Source organism: Balaenoptera physalus (genome assembly GCF_965194825.1).
Source record: "Balaenoptera physalus genome assembly, chromosome: 2".
Classification (NCBI taxonomy): domain Eukaryota; kingdom Metazoa; phylum Chordata; class Mammalia; order Artiodactyla; family Balaenopteridae; genus Balaenoptera; species Balaenoptera physalus.
In genome coordinates this window covers 23,069,884-23,085,226 of record NC_138883.1, presented here as the reverse complement: position 1 = coordinate 23,085,226, position 15,343 = coordinate 23,069,884, and the positions used below count along the sequence as shown (strand labels likewise).

Sequence of the window (15,343 nt, the reverse complement as noted above, 5' to 3'; positions counted from 1 at the left end):
ACATTGCTGTTAATTGAAGTCACTTAGAAGTGAATTGTTAAAAACTCAACAATCCAAACAGATAAAAAAAAAAAGCACTCAAGGGCTTTTATTCAGAAGCTTCTATCTGATGTTAATGCATAACTCATTTTAACTGCAGAGGAAGAAGTAAAGAAGCCCTTTCTCTCCCTTGTGAAAAATCCTAGCAGGGCAGGTTTGAAACAAGTACTGTTAGTTTTCTAAAAGAAATCTTAGAATAACAAACTTCTTTCTTAGAAAAGGAAGCTGTTGGTGTGGTTTAAATAAGTGCATTTGTTTTCAGTCACTATCAGGAAGAAAGTTATTTTATTTGTATTTTCTTGGTTAATTTGCAAGTGACACTAGGTGAAGAAACCGAATAAGCTACTTTTAGCTGGACTGCTTTATATGAGCTACACTTGTCTCTGAGGTTTTAAAATATACTTAAAATTTAAAGATATATACATTTTAAAGGTATTATAAACTTTTTAATCTATGGGTTCTTTTCGTACTTCTTTGTAGATTTAGGTAATAGGTAGCATTACCATCACCTTCTCGCTAGATCCTTCCCACGTAAAATAGCAATAATGATTCTAGGACGGCTGCTTTTAACAATATTGTTGTGCTGTGTTTCGCAACACACTGTCATATAAAGATCTGAATGCATTCAGATCAGTCTGAATCCATTAGCTGCGGTAGCAACTTCTCATTAAGTGAGCAACCCATACACAGGAGAAAAATCATCTCTGGACTACAGACTTGGAGGTTCTTGGTAGGTAAAAACATCCACCTGCATTTTTGAGTCATTTTTAAGAACTCTGAGCAACTGTGCGGCCTTGTTAAATGGGCCTCTGTCGCCCCTGACTCTCACCCAAGCTGAACTGTTGATCCTTGCATTATTCCTGATTATTCAACTGAGTAATCTAATCTGACTTCAGTCACAGGTGACACTCTTGTTACCTGTAATTAATTTTCTTGGAAAGGTAAAGCACCTTCTCCTTCTTCTTAGTGACAATGTATCATTCAGCCACATAATTCTTTTCAAAATACAAACAGACTAGTTCAACTTAGAAAACTTAGAACAAGTACAACATCTTAACTTCAAAATCAAAAGTGAGGAAAGTTACCAAATACATAATGCTCTTTGGTATTTGGGGGGGGCGGTGGCGGGAGGTGTTGGTATTTTGTTAAGCTGGGGGAAAATTTATACATACGCTTAAAAATTTTTTATTACATAAATTATTGTTATTATTAATTGTTGTTATAATCCTAGGTAGAGGTCAGTGAAGAATTTTATGCTTAATAATAACCTTAACCTACACTGAACACAATCACATTTGGGTGATGGATGAGCTAACTGAGGCAGATTATTTAGAAGAGTGAATCCTGGATCCCACTGTAGAGTACCGCCACGATCAACACCTAATGCTATTGATCTGTTCTTGATTATCTCAGCTGGTCAGTGCGTAAAATGAAAGTAACCAATCATCTTCATTTTGTTGAGCAGCCATAGGACCTGACTGCAGATTAGAATGTCATAAACAGAATTATCCTTTTAATGAGCGTGACTAGGTAAGAGAAAGTGCACAGGTAAGAACAGTGCTATTGATAAAACTACAAGGGAAAAACACACACTCATTTTTTGGAAGTCCAGATGTGAGTAGACCAGTAGTCTGCTTTTATAAGTGTCATAGACTAATCATAAAATTTGTCCATCTTTGCTAAAAACTGCTGATAGAGGACAATTAAAAAAATGAATGTCTTAAACTGAAAAAAAAAATCTTTTAGAAGGACATTATTGTTCATTTCTTGTCTTCCTATTTGGTCACCATGAAAATTAAATACGTATTGTGACCAAAGTTACAAATGGAGAGTTTCTTGGTTTGCTCGGCTTTTCACCCTGCTGAGATGGAATGGGAGAATCACCATTGTCTTCAATGATGGAAGATCTTTGCTTTCCTCAGGAGCAAATCATTCCTTGACAAGAAGCCAGAATGATGAAGAAAATAAAGTTGGTCCCATAATAACATTTAGGCTGCAGGAAAGAAGCTCGACAAAAACAGGTTATCCCCTGGTACTCCCAAACTTTGTTTTAATTTCCCACAGTGGCACAGAAAGTCTCCTGGCCACAAGTTACCTATCATCTTAATTTCTCCTTCTTAGAGGGTTTGTGTTTGGTTTTTGTCCTTAATGAGACATATTTGCCAAAGAGGCATTCAAAAGGCATTTTTTACTCTTGCGGAAGAGTAATTAGGTCGGTACCTCTTTCCCTGCCAGCATTAGCCGCTCTAAAGAGAACCCTGCCCAGTATTTAATGCCCAAACACAAGCATCATTTCCACTAATTGGTCTTGAAGTTCCGATGTTCCCAAAGGGTCTCTTTATTTTGCAAGGATCAGAAAGGACATACGTAAAATGTAATATCGTCATCACTGACTTTTCTCTCTCTCATCTGCACTATTACAGTTGTCCTTTCTTACGTTTTTATAATCAACGTCAACACAACACCAACAAGGGAGGAGAATAAAGGGTCTGTATTTTTACAACAGAAGACATCTCTGGGCCAAGCTCAAATGTTGTGATAGCTATATTTATAAATATGAACAAGAATGTAAATATATGGCATATATTCGATTCCCTTGATGATGGGCTTCCTTTTGCTGACAGTTTTCAGTGCGTGGGGAAAAGGATAATGCTGCTTTAGCATGTGGACTGTGAAATGCAGGGCAAGGGCGAAAAAAAGAAAGAACCATTCATCAAGTAGAAGCTGGAAATAGAGCATATACTACTAACCTTGTTTTTTTTTCTTTTCCACAGCCTGAGAAAGGCTTCTGGACAAAATATCACCTAATCTCATGATAGAAAGCAAAGCAGATGATAAAAATGGGGGTAGGTATGTGGCAGAATTATTTTTACACATCCTTTTTGCTGTCCAAAGCCCTGGAATGGCTTTATTAACTGTCAGGAAATTTCAAATTCTTTGACACAATGACCAGCCTACATCAATGTCCTTACAAATGTGGCCAAACAATTATTAAGCAGCATTTTAACCATTTATATTCAAATTGGCCAAATAAATCAGTGTTGAAGGATAAGCTACCTACTCTTTCCTCTGAGTTCAATTCCCTGTTAGCCATTCTCTTGTTGATTTGTAACTTGAAAAATATAGCTCTAAGCTCTATCATTTCCCAGTGTTTTATCCAAGTGATGGACAAGCTCTGGCTGTAGCCTTCTTTGTGTCCTTTTGGGAATGTTTCTTTCTTAAAAGAGCCATTTTCCATTGTAGAAACGAGTGTCAAAAGGCTGAGGTGAATGAAGAGGAGGAGGAGAATGCTAAAGAGACCCTTTCAAAACCAAAATTATATGTTCAAATGAATATGTTTTCTGTGCCACAGCAATATTGACCATGTAGAAGCTAAACTGCTTGTCAGCATCTATACTGTGTGTTTACTTTTACACTTCATTTAGGTGGGAGCCAGGCTCCCAGACAGAGTAGTTTGTTTACTGGTTGTATTTTTGAGTCTTTGAGTACCAGCACAAGGATGCAGTGTTAGATGCAATGACACTGACTAGGGAAAACTTAAATAATAAACATCTGTTATACACCTCAATCTCCCACAAAGCTCAGTAGATTTTCTTTTTCATCCAAATCATGCATGGACCTCCCTCTAACCAAACCCAAATTGTCTTTAAAGGCTTCCCTATAAGGTTAATTTTAAATCCCATTCAACATTTTAATGAAGAAGGGTTTTTTGTTTTATTTTGTTCTAACTTGTTTTCATTTCTTTGTTGCCTCTTGTAGGAGCCAAACACAGGCACAGCACTCTTACTGCACTTTCTCTAAACAGCTTCCCAAGTATCTGCCATTCAACAACCGGGAGAATTAGAAATGCCAGGCCTCATCGTATGGCGTGTGCCCACTCCTCACCCTGGAAGACTCCACTTCTGGGGGTGGCGGACTCGAAATAACGCAAGTCAGGATTGTGCGACACTGCGATGCCGTCTCAAACAGAGACTCCTCCAGTGTGTCTCTAGACAGGGCTACACCCAAAGGCAGTGGCACAGGTGACAGTGGCATTTGGGGAAGTGATTCAATCTGTTTCAGAGATTCTGAGTGACCCTCAAGGGCCACCACAGCCGCCACCGCCCTTGCTACACTTGGAGACAGAAGGAGCTCTAAACTCAGTGCAAGCTGTGTTCACCATGCTTCCATCCATCACACACCCAGCCCAGCCTTATCTCTGGATATATGGGTTCTTGTGTTGCTTCTTCTCCTGGCAGCTATTATATAAGTCATAAAAGCAAACATAATAACGTCAGTCATGAACTTGGTCACTAATCAAATCAGTAGACAGAAACAATACAGGAGAAGAATGCACAAACCATGTGCAAAAAGGAAAACAAATCACTCATCCTTCTCAGCCTCTTAGAGTAGGGATAACGAAATATTGCGACACAATGAAACACTATACATTGGTGAAAAAATAAACAAATGATCAAGTTTATTAGAGGCATTTGTTTCCTTTTCCCTTTTTATTTCAATAAGCTGCTTAATAGGAGAAACGACCTCACTTAATATTTGTGGGTAACATCACAACCCCCATATTTTATGTGAGAATATACATGCATACAGGTAAAATTCTCCAAAGCAGTGACTTTTCTTTTATAGGCAGAAGTCAATTGTCTTTGAAAAAAGTAAGAGTTTAATATGCTGAGACCAAATAACTGACATTGCCATGTTATCTCCTAACACCTATGAAATACAGGTATAGATGAGGGAACTTCCTAATTCATAACATGCCTGACATACTTGTGTGTGCACACCCCACCCTCCTCCAAATTCTCTACCCCCAGAACAAAATGTGAACATTTCACATTCAGTGTATACATTTGTGGAAATGAAATGATCATCTCAATATTTCCTTCCCACATCTCCCATTCACCCCATGTACATAATATAAAGTGAGTTTGTACTGTTAGAACTTTGAGCATCGTTTCATACTATTATAAAGAAATTTTCACTTACTAAGAAGAGCTCTTACTATTTTCCTGTCTTTAGGACAACAAATGCAAACCTTCTGCAGGTTGCTCTCAATAACAAAGACATGTACTGTAGGAAAACTTCCTTAATCCACCATGAGTATTTTCTTCTTGAACACTTATTTGATTTTCAATGGAAGGATCTTACTCTGGATTCCTTGCTACTAGAAACTACTTCCTTTCCATTCCTGGTGCATACATTTTTTTTTAAATTTTTATTTTATATTGGAGTATAGTTGATTAACAATGTTGTGCTAGTTTCAGGTGTACAGCAAAATGATTCAGTTATACAAATACGTGTATCTATTCTTTTTCAAATTATTTTCCCATTTAGGTTATTACAGAGTGTTGAGCAGAGTTCCCTGTGCTGTCCAGTAGGTCCTTGTGGGTTTTCTGTTTTAAATATAGCAGTGTGTACATGTCAATCCCAAACTCCCAATCTAACACTTCCCGCCCCACCCTACCCCCCTGGTAAGCATAAGTTCATTCTCTAGACTTATTTTTCTAGTGTTTATTTATGGAGGACTCATTCTCCTTCCCCCTCTGATTCTGAGTTTTCCGGCTCTGTTTCTGAGGTACTGCCTGCCTAGAGTACACCACTTCACTAGCTCCCATATTCCTCTCAAACTCCCTTCCTGGCATCTCGGGCAAGGTCTCTCAATACTGTTAGGGAAAACCAAGAATGTCTGCTTTGATACTAGCTTTTGCCAGATGAGTCAATTCTTCCTAAGCCCAGGGACATTCAGGAGTCACACGGGCGTAGGGAGAGAGAGCAAACTGACAAAGGACCAGTGCCCTTTCCTCTTTGCCCCTTAAGAAGATCTGAGCTGAGGATGCTCCACCATCTCCAAACAGCATGCTTCACTTAGAAACAGAGATCACTCTGGTTTTGAAAGGGCGGCCCCTGGGACGCAGCTTCTGCAGGTAAGTGACGCGACTGCTCCAGTGTTCCAGGCACGAGTTCTAAGAGCTTTGAGATTGCCATGAACCATAGATTTATCTGCTCTTTCTAAGACAACTTACGTAACTTTTGAGAAACAAAGCAAATGTGGTTTCTCTAACAAAGTCCGGATTTTCGACAGCTAGTTCTCAGATCTTTCTTTTTCAAACAGATATCTAGTAACTCCAGACTCAGTGCCTAATAACTGCTTCAAAAGGTTCTAATCCAAATCAAGGTAGAGGATGATGGTGCACACAGGCTTGCTCTCATTAACTCTTACTTCTACCAGAAACGAAGCAGCCACTATGCTAAATGATACCTGCTGTTATTATTTTGTTAAATCTTGCCAGCTCCCTGAGAGTTCTGAGTCGTGTTTTCTTTTTTTCTTGCTTTTTAATGCCTACCCATTGAACTGTCTTTCCTAATGCACCTCACATAGCCTTTCATCAAGCAAAAAATGCCAGTTCATGACAAGAGCAGAATAAATGCAGCGGTCTGCCCTCCCCCAACACTTTCTGACTTTTCTCAAAGTTATTCTACAGGCACCAATACCTTCCACTCCAAAGTCACAGCAAGCCATTAACGACCCTTATTAGAAAGACTCCTTCTCAGGTCATGCAGAGTCATTATGACTTAATACCTGTCATCCCCAAACCTACTGTGTGTGACAGGTGTAGAGAGTAGACACAGGAGCGCATAACCGCTAGGCCCCCAAATGGGGCTCCACCGTTCTCACCCCAGTGCTCCTGCTGGCCCCCAGTCCCCCCCCATTCCAGCCCCTGCCCCGGCTGCCCTGCGGAGAAGCCCCTCTCGGTGCAGCTCACCTGTTTGTAGGCATCGAGAAGGAAGCTCTTCCAGATGCAGCGCATTCCCTCTGAGGTCAGCATGCGCCTCCACTCCCCGCGAGTGGACTTGGAGCGGCTCAGCAACAGCACCACGTGCTTGAGGAGAACGACCGAGTCATAGAGCGCCAGGAAGAGGCAGTTGGAGAAAAAAACTGGCAGAATCTGCAGTGTGATCAGCAAGTCTACGCTGAGGATGCCCATCTTCTCTGCCTCCTGGGTCAGTTGCCTTGTGCGCTCTGGTTCCCCTTCACCCTCTTATTTAAAAGGGGGGTGGTGATTGAGGGGGTGGGGGAGGGGAGGGGGGAGGTGGGGGGTGGGGGGAGAAGGAGAAAAACTAAATTAAAAGGAAGCCCAAGTTGTCTCCTTTTTCAAAGAAGCAGAAATGGCAAGACCAAGTCCAGTCTCTCCAGCCCAGCAGTTGGAGTGTGCCCATCAATTCATTCAATTCGGAGCTGCTGCTTTTTTTTTTTTTTTTTTCAGGATTTAAGATGTTTAAAAAAAAAAAAAAAACTGGCGTACCCGTCCCTAATCCAGTTACCCCTCTCAGAGTCGGTTAAAGACAGGCAGTTCTACTTTCATTTCCAAGCACCTATGAGACTGTGGCAGAGATTGCAAAATTTTCTTTAGCTTTTCATTGTCTCTATGTTCAGAAACGTAGCCTGTTTCTTTCTAGAATTGCCAGAGGTTTTAAAATGTGCTTTAAGGGTAGTTTTTTCCCTTCTTTACTCCGTTTACACACACTTTCTGTTCTCCTTCTCCCAGCCTGTCTCACTCTCTCCCTTCCTCAGGAGCGACTGACTTCTCCCTTTTTCCTCACTCCCTCTGGCTTTTGCTTCGTGCTATCTGTCTGTGGTGCAAAGTGCCTCTCTCTGCAGCCTAGTGAGTCTCCCTGAAGCCTTTTATACATTCCCTGGCTAATTGCTGCAATAGAGAAATGAAAGCCTAATCTTGGTAAAGATCTTGACGTCATTGAGAAAGAGGGCTTTACTTTGGCCAGGACTGCAGTGAATAGAAAAGCAAAACTCGGCAACTTTTTTTTTTTTTTTTTTTAGGAGGTGGGGTGGGGGGCAGAGGGACAGTGGAATTTTGCTTTGTGATTTAAAGAGAGAGAGGGAAAAAAATTAATACCTTTGAGGGTTTTCAGGAAATGCTCCCAAACTTTGGGGAAAGTTACTTAATTCAATGTGTAGATTGATAGGGAAACTCTCTCTCCTCTATTATTATTGTTATTGTTTATTTATAAGGGGTTTGGGAAAGAAAGGATCCTGCAAGGCAAGTAGAAAACAGGAAGATTAATCATAGATAGTCTCTGCTCTATTTCTTGGAAGATGTGAATGCTTACCTTCCATCTTTATGCCTATATACTATGAGTGTCTCCTGTCAGATTTGTGACCTAAGTTCTTTAAATATTTTTGAGTCATAATCTTATTTAAGAAAATCCAAAGTGAATTGTGAGGTGGAAAACTTTTAAACTCTTTGAGTACCACCACAGCACTTTTGTAAAGCTTCTTGTTGAAAATTAGTACAAGTTTTCTTTTTAGTTTTACTGAAGCTTCCAATGCAAAAAAAAGAAAAAAAAGAAAATCTTCTAGACATGAAAGTAGCTAGGTGACCAGACCTTCTTTTAGTTCCATTTTGCCTATATGCAGATTAAATAAAATTTTTATCAAGTGGCATTAAGCATAAGGATAAGAAATAAATTCTTTATAAGAGAACTCTTTAATTTCTGCAATTGCCCTGCTTCTGTTAACCTAGCCCCTAAGAGACCTGACACTTTAAGGAACCTTCTTTTTGCTTGAAAAAAAAAATTTAATTAAATTTGTAGGTGGTTAAGAGCAGACTTTGCATTGGCTCAAGAGTCACACTGACCATTGCTCAGTGGCTTGCCTCTCCCATTAGTCTCCAAAACTGACAGGTACTTAGGCAGACAATGCTTTGGCAGAATGCCATGACCCCCATCTCGTTCTAGTTTTCCTTCCTCACTTGCCTAACAGATCACCTCTAGGAATTATGTTTTCTTGGAAGAAGGAGTGGCAAGTACAGACACTGGGGTGGAGATATAGAATGTAAATTGAAAATTAGTTGGCTGACTTCTTCATGTTCACGGAGCTCTCATTAAGCATGAGTTAAGCAGTGGGTGCAAATACATGGTCAGTACATTTCTGTGTTTTGTCCCTGTGGTTAAAACCTGCAAGATCAGAGAACTAATTTAAAAGCCTAGAGTAGGGGTCATTAATTGGTGGGCCCATGGGCCAAATTCTGCATGCATATGCATTTTATTTGCTTGGCACAGTGCTTTTTGCCTTTAATAAAATAATTGAATGAGAGTGCCTTTCGGTTCGAGAGACCAGAGTTTCCTGTCTGCTTTGTTCGTTGCTATCTCTCAGCAGTTAGAACCATGCCTGGTATGTAGTAAGTGCAAGGAAGGCATCCTGAATGGATAAATGGGCCAGGCATGCACTGCTCCACAGTAGGGGCACCATTCACATACCATATGTTGTGACCATGACTGGGGTACCCCAGAATTGTGTGCATCCTGGTGGACTTGGGTGTGGCCCTCCCCATTGACACAACCCTCACCATTCCCTATTGTCCTAAAAACCTGATTTCTTCATTTTTATCATCAGTTTAGCCCATGACAAGTTTTGGATTTGCATCCCATGGACTAAATTTTTAGAGAAGACTTCAAAGCCTAGAAAAATGAACATAAACCACATAGAAAAATATTTTTCCTATGACTAGCATACATTGTTAGCAAAGGATATTATTTGTATACATAATATATATTTACTCCATTCATTCTCTCAATCTTCTCCTTGTGGAAAAAAAAAAGGGTCAAAAAAGGGAGGTGACAACATGGTATTTTAACTGGTATAGATGGGAAAGCTACGGTGCCAGACAGAGTGCCAGCCAACAACGACAGAAGAACGTGTGGACTCAGGAAGTGACACTTCCACTCACCGCCCAAGCCTTAAAATCTCACCCCTCATTTTGCCCTGTTTGAATTAAACCAGTGCTCCTTTAAGGTAGAGATTTCTTGGCAGCTATAAACCAATTCTCCCTCACTTGTCATTTGCTTTCAATGAGAGGCGTATGTTTGGAAATGGCAAGACAAGAGGAGGATTGGTAGAGAATCAGAAAAAATGCCTTCTTTTTAAATGCAAAGTTCAAGGCACGTGCAGACTACAAATGGTTATAAATCAAAAAATTTTTTTCTTTTTACAAAGTCAGAAGTGTTTGAGAGGTTTTTTTTTAAAAAAATAGAAGAACAAATTGGCAGATAGCCAATCTGATTGTGACACTTCTCAGATTTCTTCTATCATTTTCTCTAAATGAATGAATAAATAAATCACAAAACCAAGAGCCTTTCTTTTACTTGTTAGACAGTCTGTCCAATCTAGAAATTACACTTCTCCAAAGCTATTTCTCTTTTTATACATGGTTCACAACTGCTTGTTCTAATTATTAATAATATTTAGCATTTTGATCTTCAAGTAATTTTATACCAATTAAGTAACAAAAACAACCCATAAGGTGATAGAGTATGATTTGTTCCATCATGTAAATGAGAGAAAGTAGATCATCAAGGTTGTAAAGTCAGAGCTGGTGTTGGGATATTTTCCCCAACTCTAAACCTCAATGCTTTTCCTATATGACTATTTTATTGGTCCTGGTCGTAACTCTGAGAATGAAAACCCTTGCCCAAAGGATATCTGGGATTTCACATTTGTTTAATATTGCCCCACTTCAAGCTCCTGGCTCCATTTGAAAGGCTTGGATATCTTCTTGGTCATGTACGTGTTCTTAGCAATCAACACTGTAATGAGTTAAATGCAAACCAATGTGTGGTATGCTGGTTGAATTTCCCCATACAATGCTGTACACAGGTTTTAAATTCCAAAGAGAGGTAGCCTAGAGAAAAATGCTTTAGGCTTTTTAATAAGAACAGAACCACTGTAAAATTGTTTAATTTTCTTCCCTTTTCATAGTTTGAGAGCAGCATGTCTTACCGTAGCGTCTTTCCGTTTGGAAAAATAAGCCTATGAGTGATAAGGCTTCCTTTGGTCCACTTTTTGACTCTTAAATTGAGATTAAGAAATTGAAGTTGGATAACCTGAAAGCACACCTGGAGATTTCAAGGATGGAAGCTACCACTACTCTTTCCTTATTGTTATCTGAAGGCAGCAAAGGGCATTCAAGAACACTATGGAATTCGTGCTGTGGACTTTCAAGTGGTCTTAGTTTCATAAAATTTTACCTTCCAATTCAAGTGATTTGCTAAATATAATTTTTAAATGGAGATTAAATTTTACTTTAATAAAAACTTGTCTAATAAATATATTATAAATCCAATGATGTCTGGTCAGGACAGGTGCATTGATTCTGGGTTTGGGAATATGACTGCCATACATATAACCCCCCGCCCCGCAAATAGTGCGCCTCTTACCAGAGAAGGAAGTCACAAACTGTACAACCTTCCATCTCTAGTGACTCCTGGCTGTGCTGAGAGTGAGTTATAATGAACGGTTTACACCACAACTACTGAATCACTCAGAATTCCCTGTGGGCCCATCCATTCTACAAACACAGCCATGTTCCCTGTCCTGTGATGAAAGGAGAAGCTCAATGGATAAAATAGACAACCCCAGAGTAAACTCTGACACACCTTGAGCAAAGCAACTTAGGGCTGGGGTCGAGAAGGCGGACGCTCTGGGAGGTATGAGAATTCTATCCCAACAGCCCAGCCGTGTCTTAGGTCCCTTTGCAAGCCCTGGCAGAGAGCACAGGCCGAGGTGTTAATGCATTCTTCCCTCAGGAACGGCTGCTGCTCTTTTTTCTTCCAGGCCACCTACTGGCAAAACAGAGAAGGAAAAGAAAAGGGAAAACACAGGAGGAGGGGAAAGCAGAAATGGAGAGAAGGAAGATGAGGAGGGTGGAGAGGAGAAAGGGGAATGTAGAAAAAAGGAGAAGATTCGATGAATTGCCTGCAGAGGCTGCCAGCCAGAGAGCCAATTAACGTCAATTGTGGCAATGCTTTTTGTGAGGAAGACAGCTGTCCAGAAACTGGATGGATGCCAGCACCTCATTTCACAGCGAACAGCTGTTAGGAGACAACAGCTTTCATTTGCTATTGACCTGATCTAGATCTAAACTGATGGCCAGTTCCCAACCCACCTGGTCAAACCTCTTAAGGTGCTATGAGGCTCTCTGAGGGTTAGTTCTGAGACTAGTTTATTAACCTCTAGAGACACCAGGGTTGGATGGAGGGTAGTGGAATAGATGAGAAGAACACTCTGTAAAGTTATACATGGTGAATTCCCTCAGGACAAAAAGCCCTCAGAAGGAACAAATTGAACTCACCCTCTCTTTTCCAAAAATTTGACTCAACATCCTCATTCTCCCTAAATCCTTGACCCAATGCAATAGACCAAAAGAAACAAGGGAACATAATCAAAATCAGTCATCATTTTTGGAACAACTTTTCCTCTACTTTGCTTCATTCCACAGCTCATAGGAAACCACCAGATGATATTAAGTTTTAAAATAAAGTAGGTCATACTTTATAAATGGTTTTATAGTAGCTTTTAAAAAAATCCCTTATATATCACCACACTCATATGCTGAGTACATGAACACAGAGCATGACAAAATGTATTAACATACATGCCAGTTCATGCCATTCCAGAAGTAATAATGTAGCTTGTTCCCACTGACAGCAAAGGATGCCACACCACCTCTCTTAAGAATCAGTAGATACTAATGCACAGAGGAAATATTCTATTCCAAGCTCAGTGGAGATGGTGAAGCTAATAGAATTAACTGTAGCATGAAAAATCCATGTTTGATATGGGGGTAAGATACCTTCAATGAGGATGATTGTACAATGAGATATGTTACCAAGGGAGGTTATGGAAATGTTATCAGTGGACCTATTCTCAAGGTAAAGAGGGAAGCCCATAAGATAATCTCTCAAAACCTTTCAAGCCTCTGGTGCTATTAAGATAATAGTTAAGAATAAGTTAATATATAACACATACATAAAACCGTCCAACTGGGCTAATGGCAGAATACCATAATCATAAATTATTGCTCCATGTCCATTTCAATTTTTAAGACTAATTGTTTTGTACAATTAAGTGAATCCTTATGCTTTTCTAAGGGAGAGTAGATGAGATGAGAAGACATCTCCTTAGATGTCTTCTAAGGAGAAAATATAAGACATGAAATTCAAATCTATTTTTAAAATTCAGCCTCATTTATTAGATGGACCCTGGTATCTTTTATCAAGACACAACTACTTAGCTAAATGATTATTTTAAAAATAGATGTATACAAATTCCTGAATAGTCTTATTTTGTTTTCTGAGGGGAATTTTCTATCATGTTTTAAGGACTCAACATCTGCCTTCCCAAAATAGAAACAATACTCTTTATGATTGTTGTATTAGTAATGAGCTAAATGATACACAAATCTAAGACCTCAAACTCCTCAGAGCATAATCTCTATTACTTCCTGGTAAATGTTAAATAACACCAGCTTACTCAGAAAATTGGCATTCACCTCCTATCAAGAGATGTCTTGTTCTGACAATCATCAGACTCAATCTATTTTGGGGGCCATACAGGCCCATATGACCAAAAGCAAACCTCTGAACTGATTTCTCTACCTATAAAATGGAGCTAAAGATGTCTTCCCACATTTATCTCAGGTTGGTGGCTGAGATAGTCATAACATAGTCAGGCTTTTAAGAGACTTAGTCTTTTAAAAAAAATGCTCAAAATAAAAAGCAATCTTGGATGATAAGTTTATTCAGACCTGCCAATGTCAATAGATTCCCTTTAATAAAAACTTATTTGGATAAAAAAAGTTCCTGGCAGGTCAGATCTGATTTTAGTATTAATTACCAACCTGCTCTACCTGACTTTAAGGAAACTTTGGTTACTTAGTGGAAAATAGGAAAGATTACCTGTAATTGGGGATGTTAGAAATGGGCAAATTTTGCCTAAGAATGATAATAATCAACCTGAATCTTTGCCCAAACTCAAAGCTGAACTGAACCTGCTCGAGAGCCCTCTAGAAAAGCATGAACTTAACTATAAATTATTCACCATGTCACACTCCTGCACCTCCCATGATTCTAGAGAGAATAGAAAGAAAAGCTACCCAAATACTTCTGATCCTAGAAAACAATTGTTCTCCTAAGTTTCCTGGACCAGAATTGGATAGATAAACGTTCAATAACAAAGGAGGAAAACCACTGACATTTTAGTGGATAATGTGCTTGTCAAATTGAAGGCTTAACAAAAGTCAATGGCTGCCAATATGTGTGGTACTATTTTGTTTTATTCCTCCTACACAGAAACATGTCCCTACTATCCAGAACTGTGGTCTCAAAAGAGCTACCAAAGCTATTTGTTTTCTTGTGTGACAAAATGACTCTTCCAGAAGGAACTAGTAGGCTTTGCGTGTTGAGAGGAGACAAGAGGCAAAGCAAAAAGATGGAAGACAGGGCTGGATTTAGAAGAATAAATGTAATAGATATTGGGGGGGGGGGGCAGTGCATAATCAATAGCATTTGATTCCTTGATCACAACAGATGTTAAATATTGGGAAAAACAGAGAAACATAAAGAATGTAGAGGTTCAAGGAAAGGATGTGAAATTGGAAGTCAGTGGGCAAAATACTTTTTCTACATGCAGCCCCCAGCGAAAGGATATGGGAAATGTGAGAAAGGGAATGGAAAAAGTCAAAGACATTTGCTTACCTTGTGAAATTAGCTCAAGTTCACTCAAAGGATTAGCCACTATGACATTTATTCAGTTAGCCATCCTCTTAAAACAAACATTTACTGAAACCTACAAAGAGCTAGTCATTGTACTGGGCATTGAAAAGGATCCCTGGGTCTCAATCAAATTCAGAGTCCAGTAGGGGGAGACAGATATGTAAACCAAAGACGGCAACTCAACATTCTAGGGGCTATAATAGAATTGCAGCATACAGTATGGTATAAAGGAAGAATTAGCCAATTCTATGTGGGATAAGAGTCAAGGAAGAGTTAATGAAGAATATACACAGGCCCCACTAAATATAGTTCTGCAAAATCTAATTTAGAGATGTGGCCTTTGTTAATGGAACAAGCTTTAAACAATGTTTTCATATACATCCATGTTTGTAATATTTTATCATTAATCTCCACTAGAGGGACTTACACAGTATTTCTTGACTCTGAAACGTAAGTTGTTTAGGAATCAATAACCTACTCTTGATAAACAATAAAGTTGTTATAGCTACACATAATGAAAAAAGTTTGCTTAGAACTTTGTTTTGACAGATCCTATCAGTAACAAAAAGAAAGAGGGACCTGGGTATATCCTTTGATTTTTCAATTGACAGGAAGTTACTATGTACAAGTTCAGTCTTAACATCTTAATGTTATGGATATACCATGGAAGCTGGGAAGCACTTCTTGGCAGTGCTGTTCAAGTCTAGTTAAAGAATACCTCAGTGACAGGGATAGCAGT

The 15,343-nt window shown here is 39.2% G+C and overlaps 1 protein-coding gene across 7 annotated transcripts in view; it reads right to left on the bottom strand.

The window, feature by feature from the left end:
• Window positions 1-15,343, bottom strand: part of DIO2 (iodothyronine deiodinase 2) — a 141,612-nt gene that overhangs the window by 64,878 nt on the left and 61,391 nt on the right. For 6 of the 7 annotated variants that reach the window (XM_082451405.1, XM_082451406.1, XM_082451408.1 and 3 more), the window contains one exon: window positions 6,801-7,075. In XM_082451405.1, the coding sequence (XP_082307531.1) occupies window positions 6,801-7,075 (275 nt within the window). Of the gene's footprint in view, window positions 1-6,800; window positions 7,076-11,487; window positions 11,615-15,343 lie in introns of those variants that run through there. The other variant, XM_082451411.1, reaches the window with a different exon arrangement.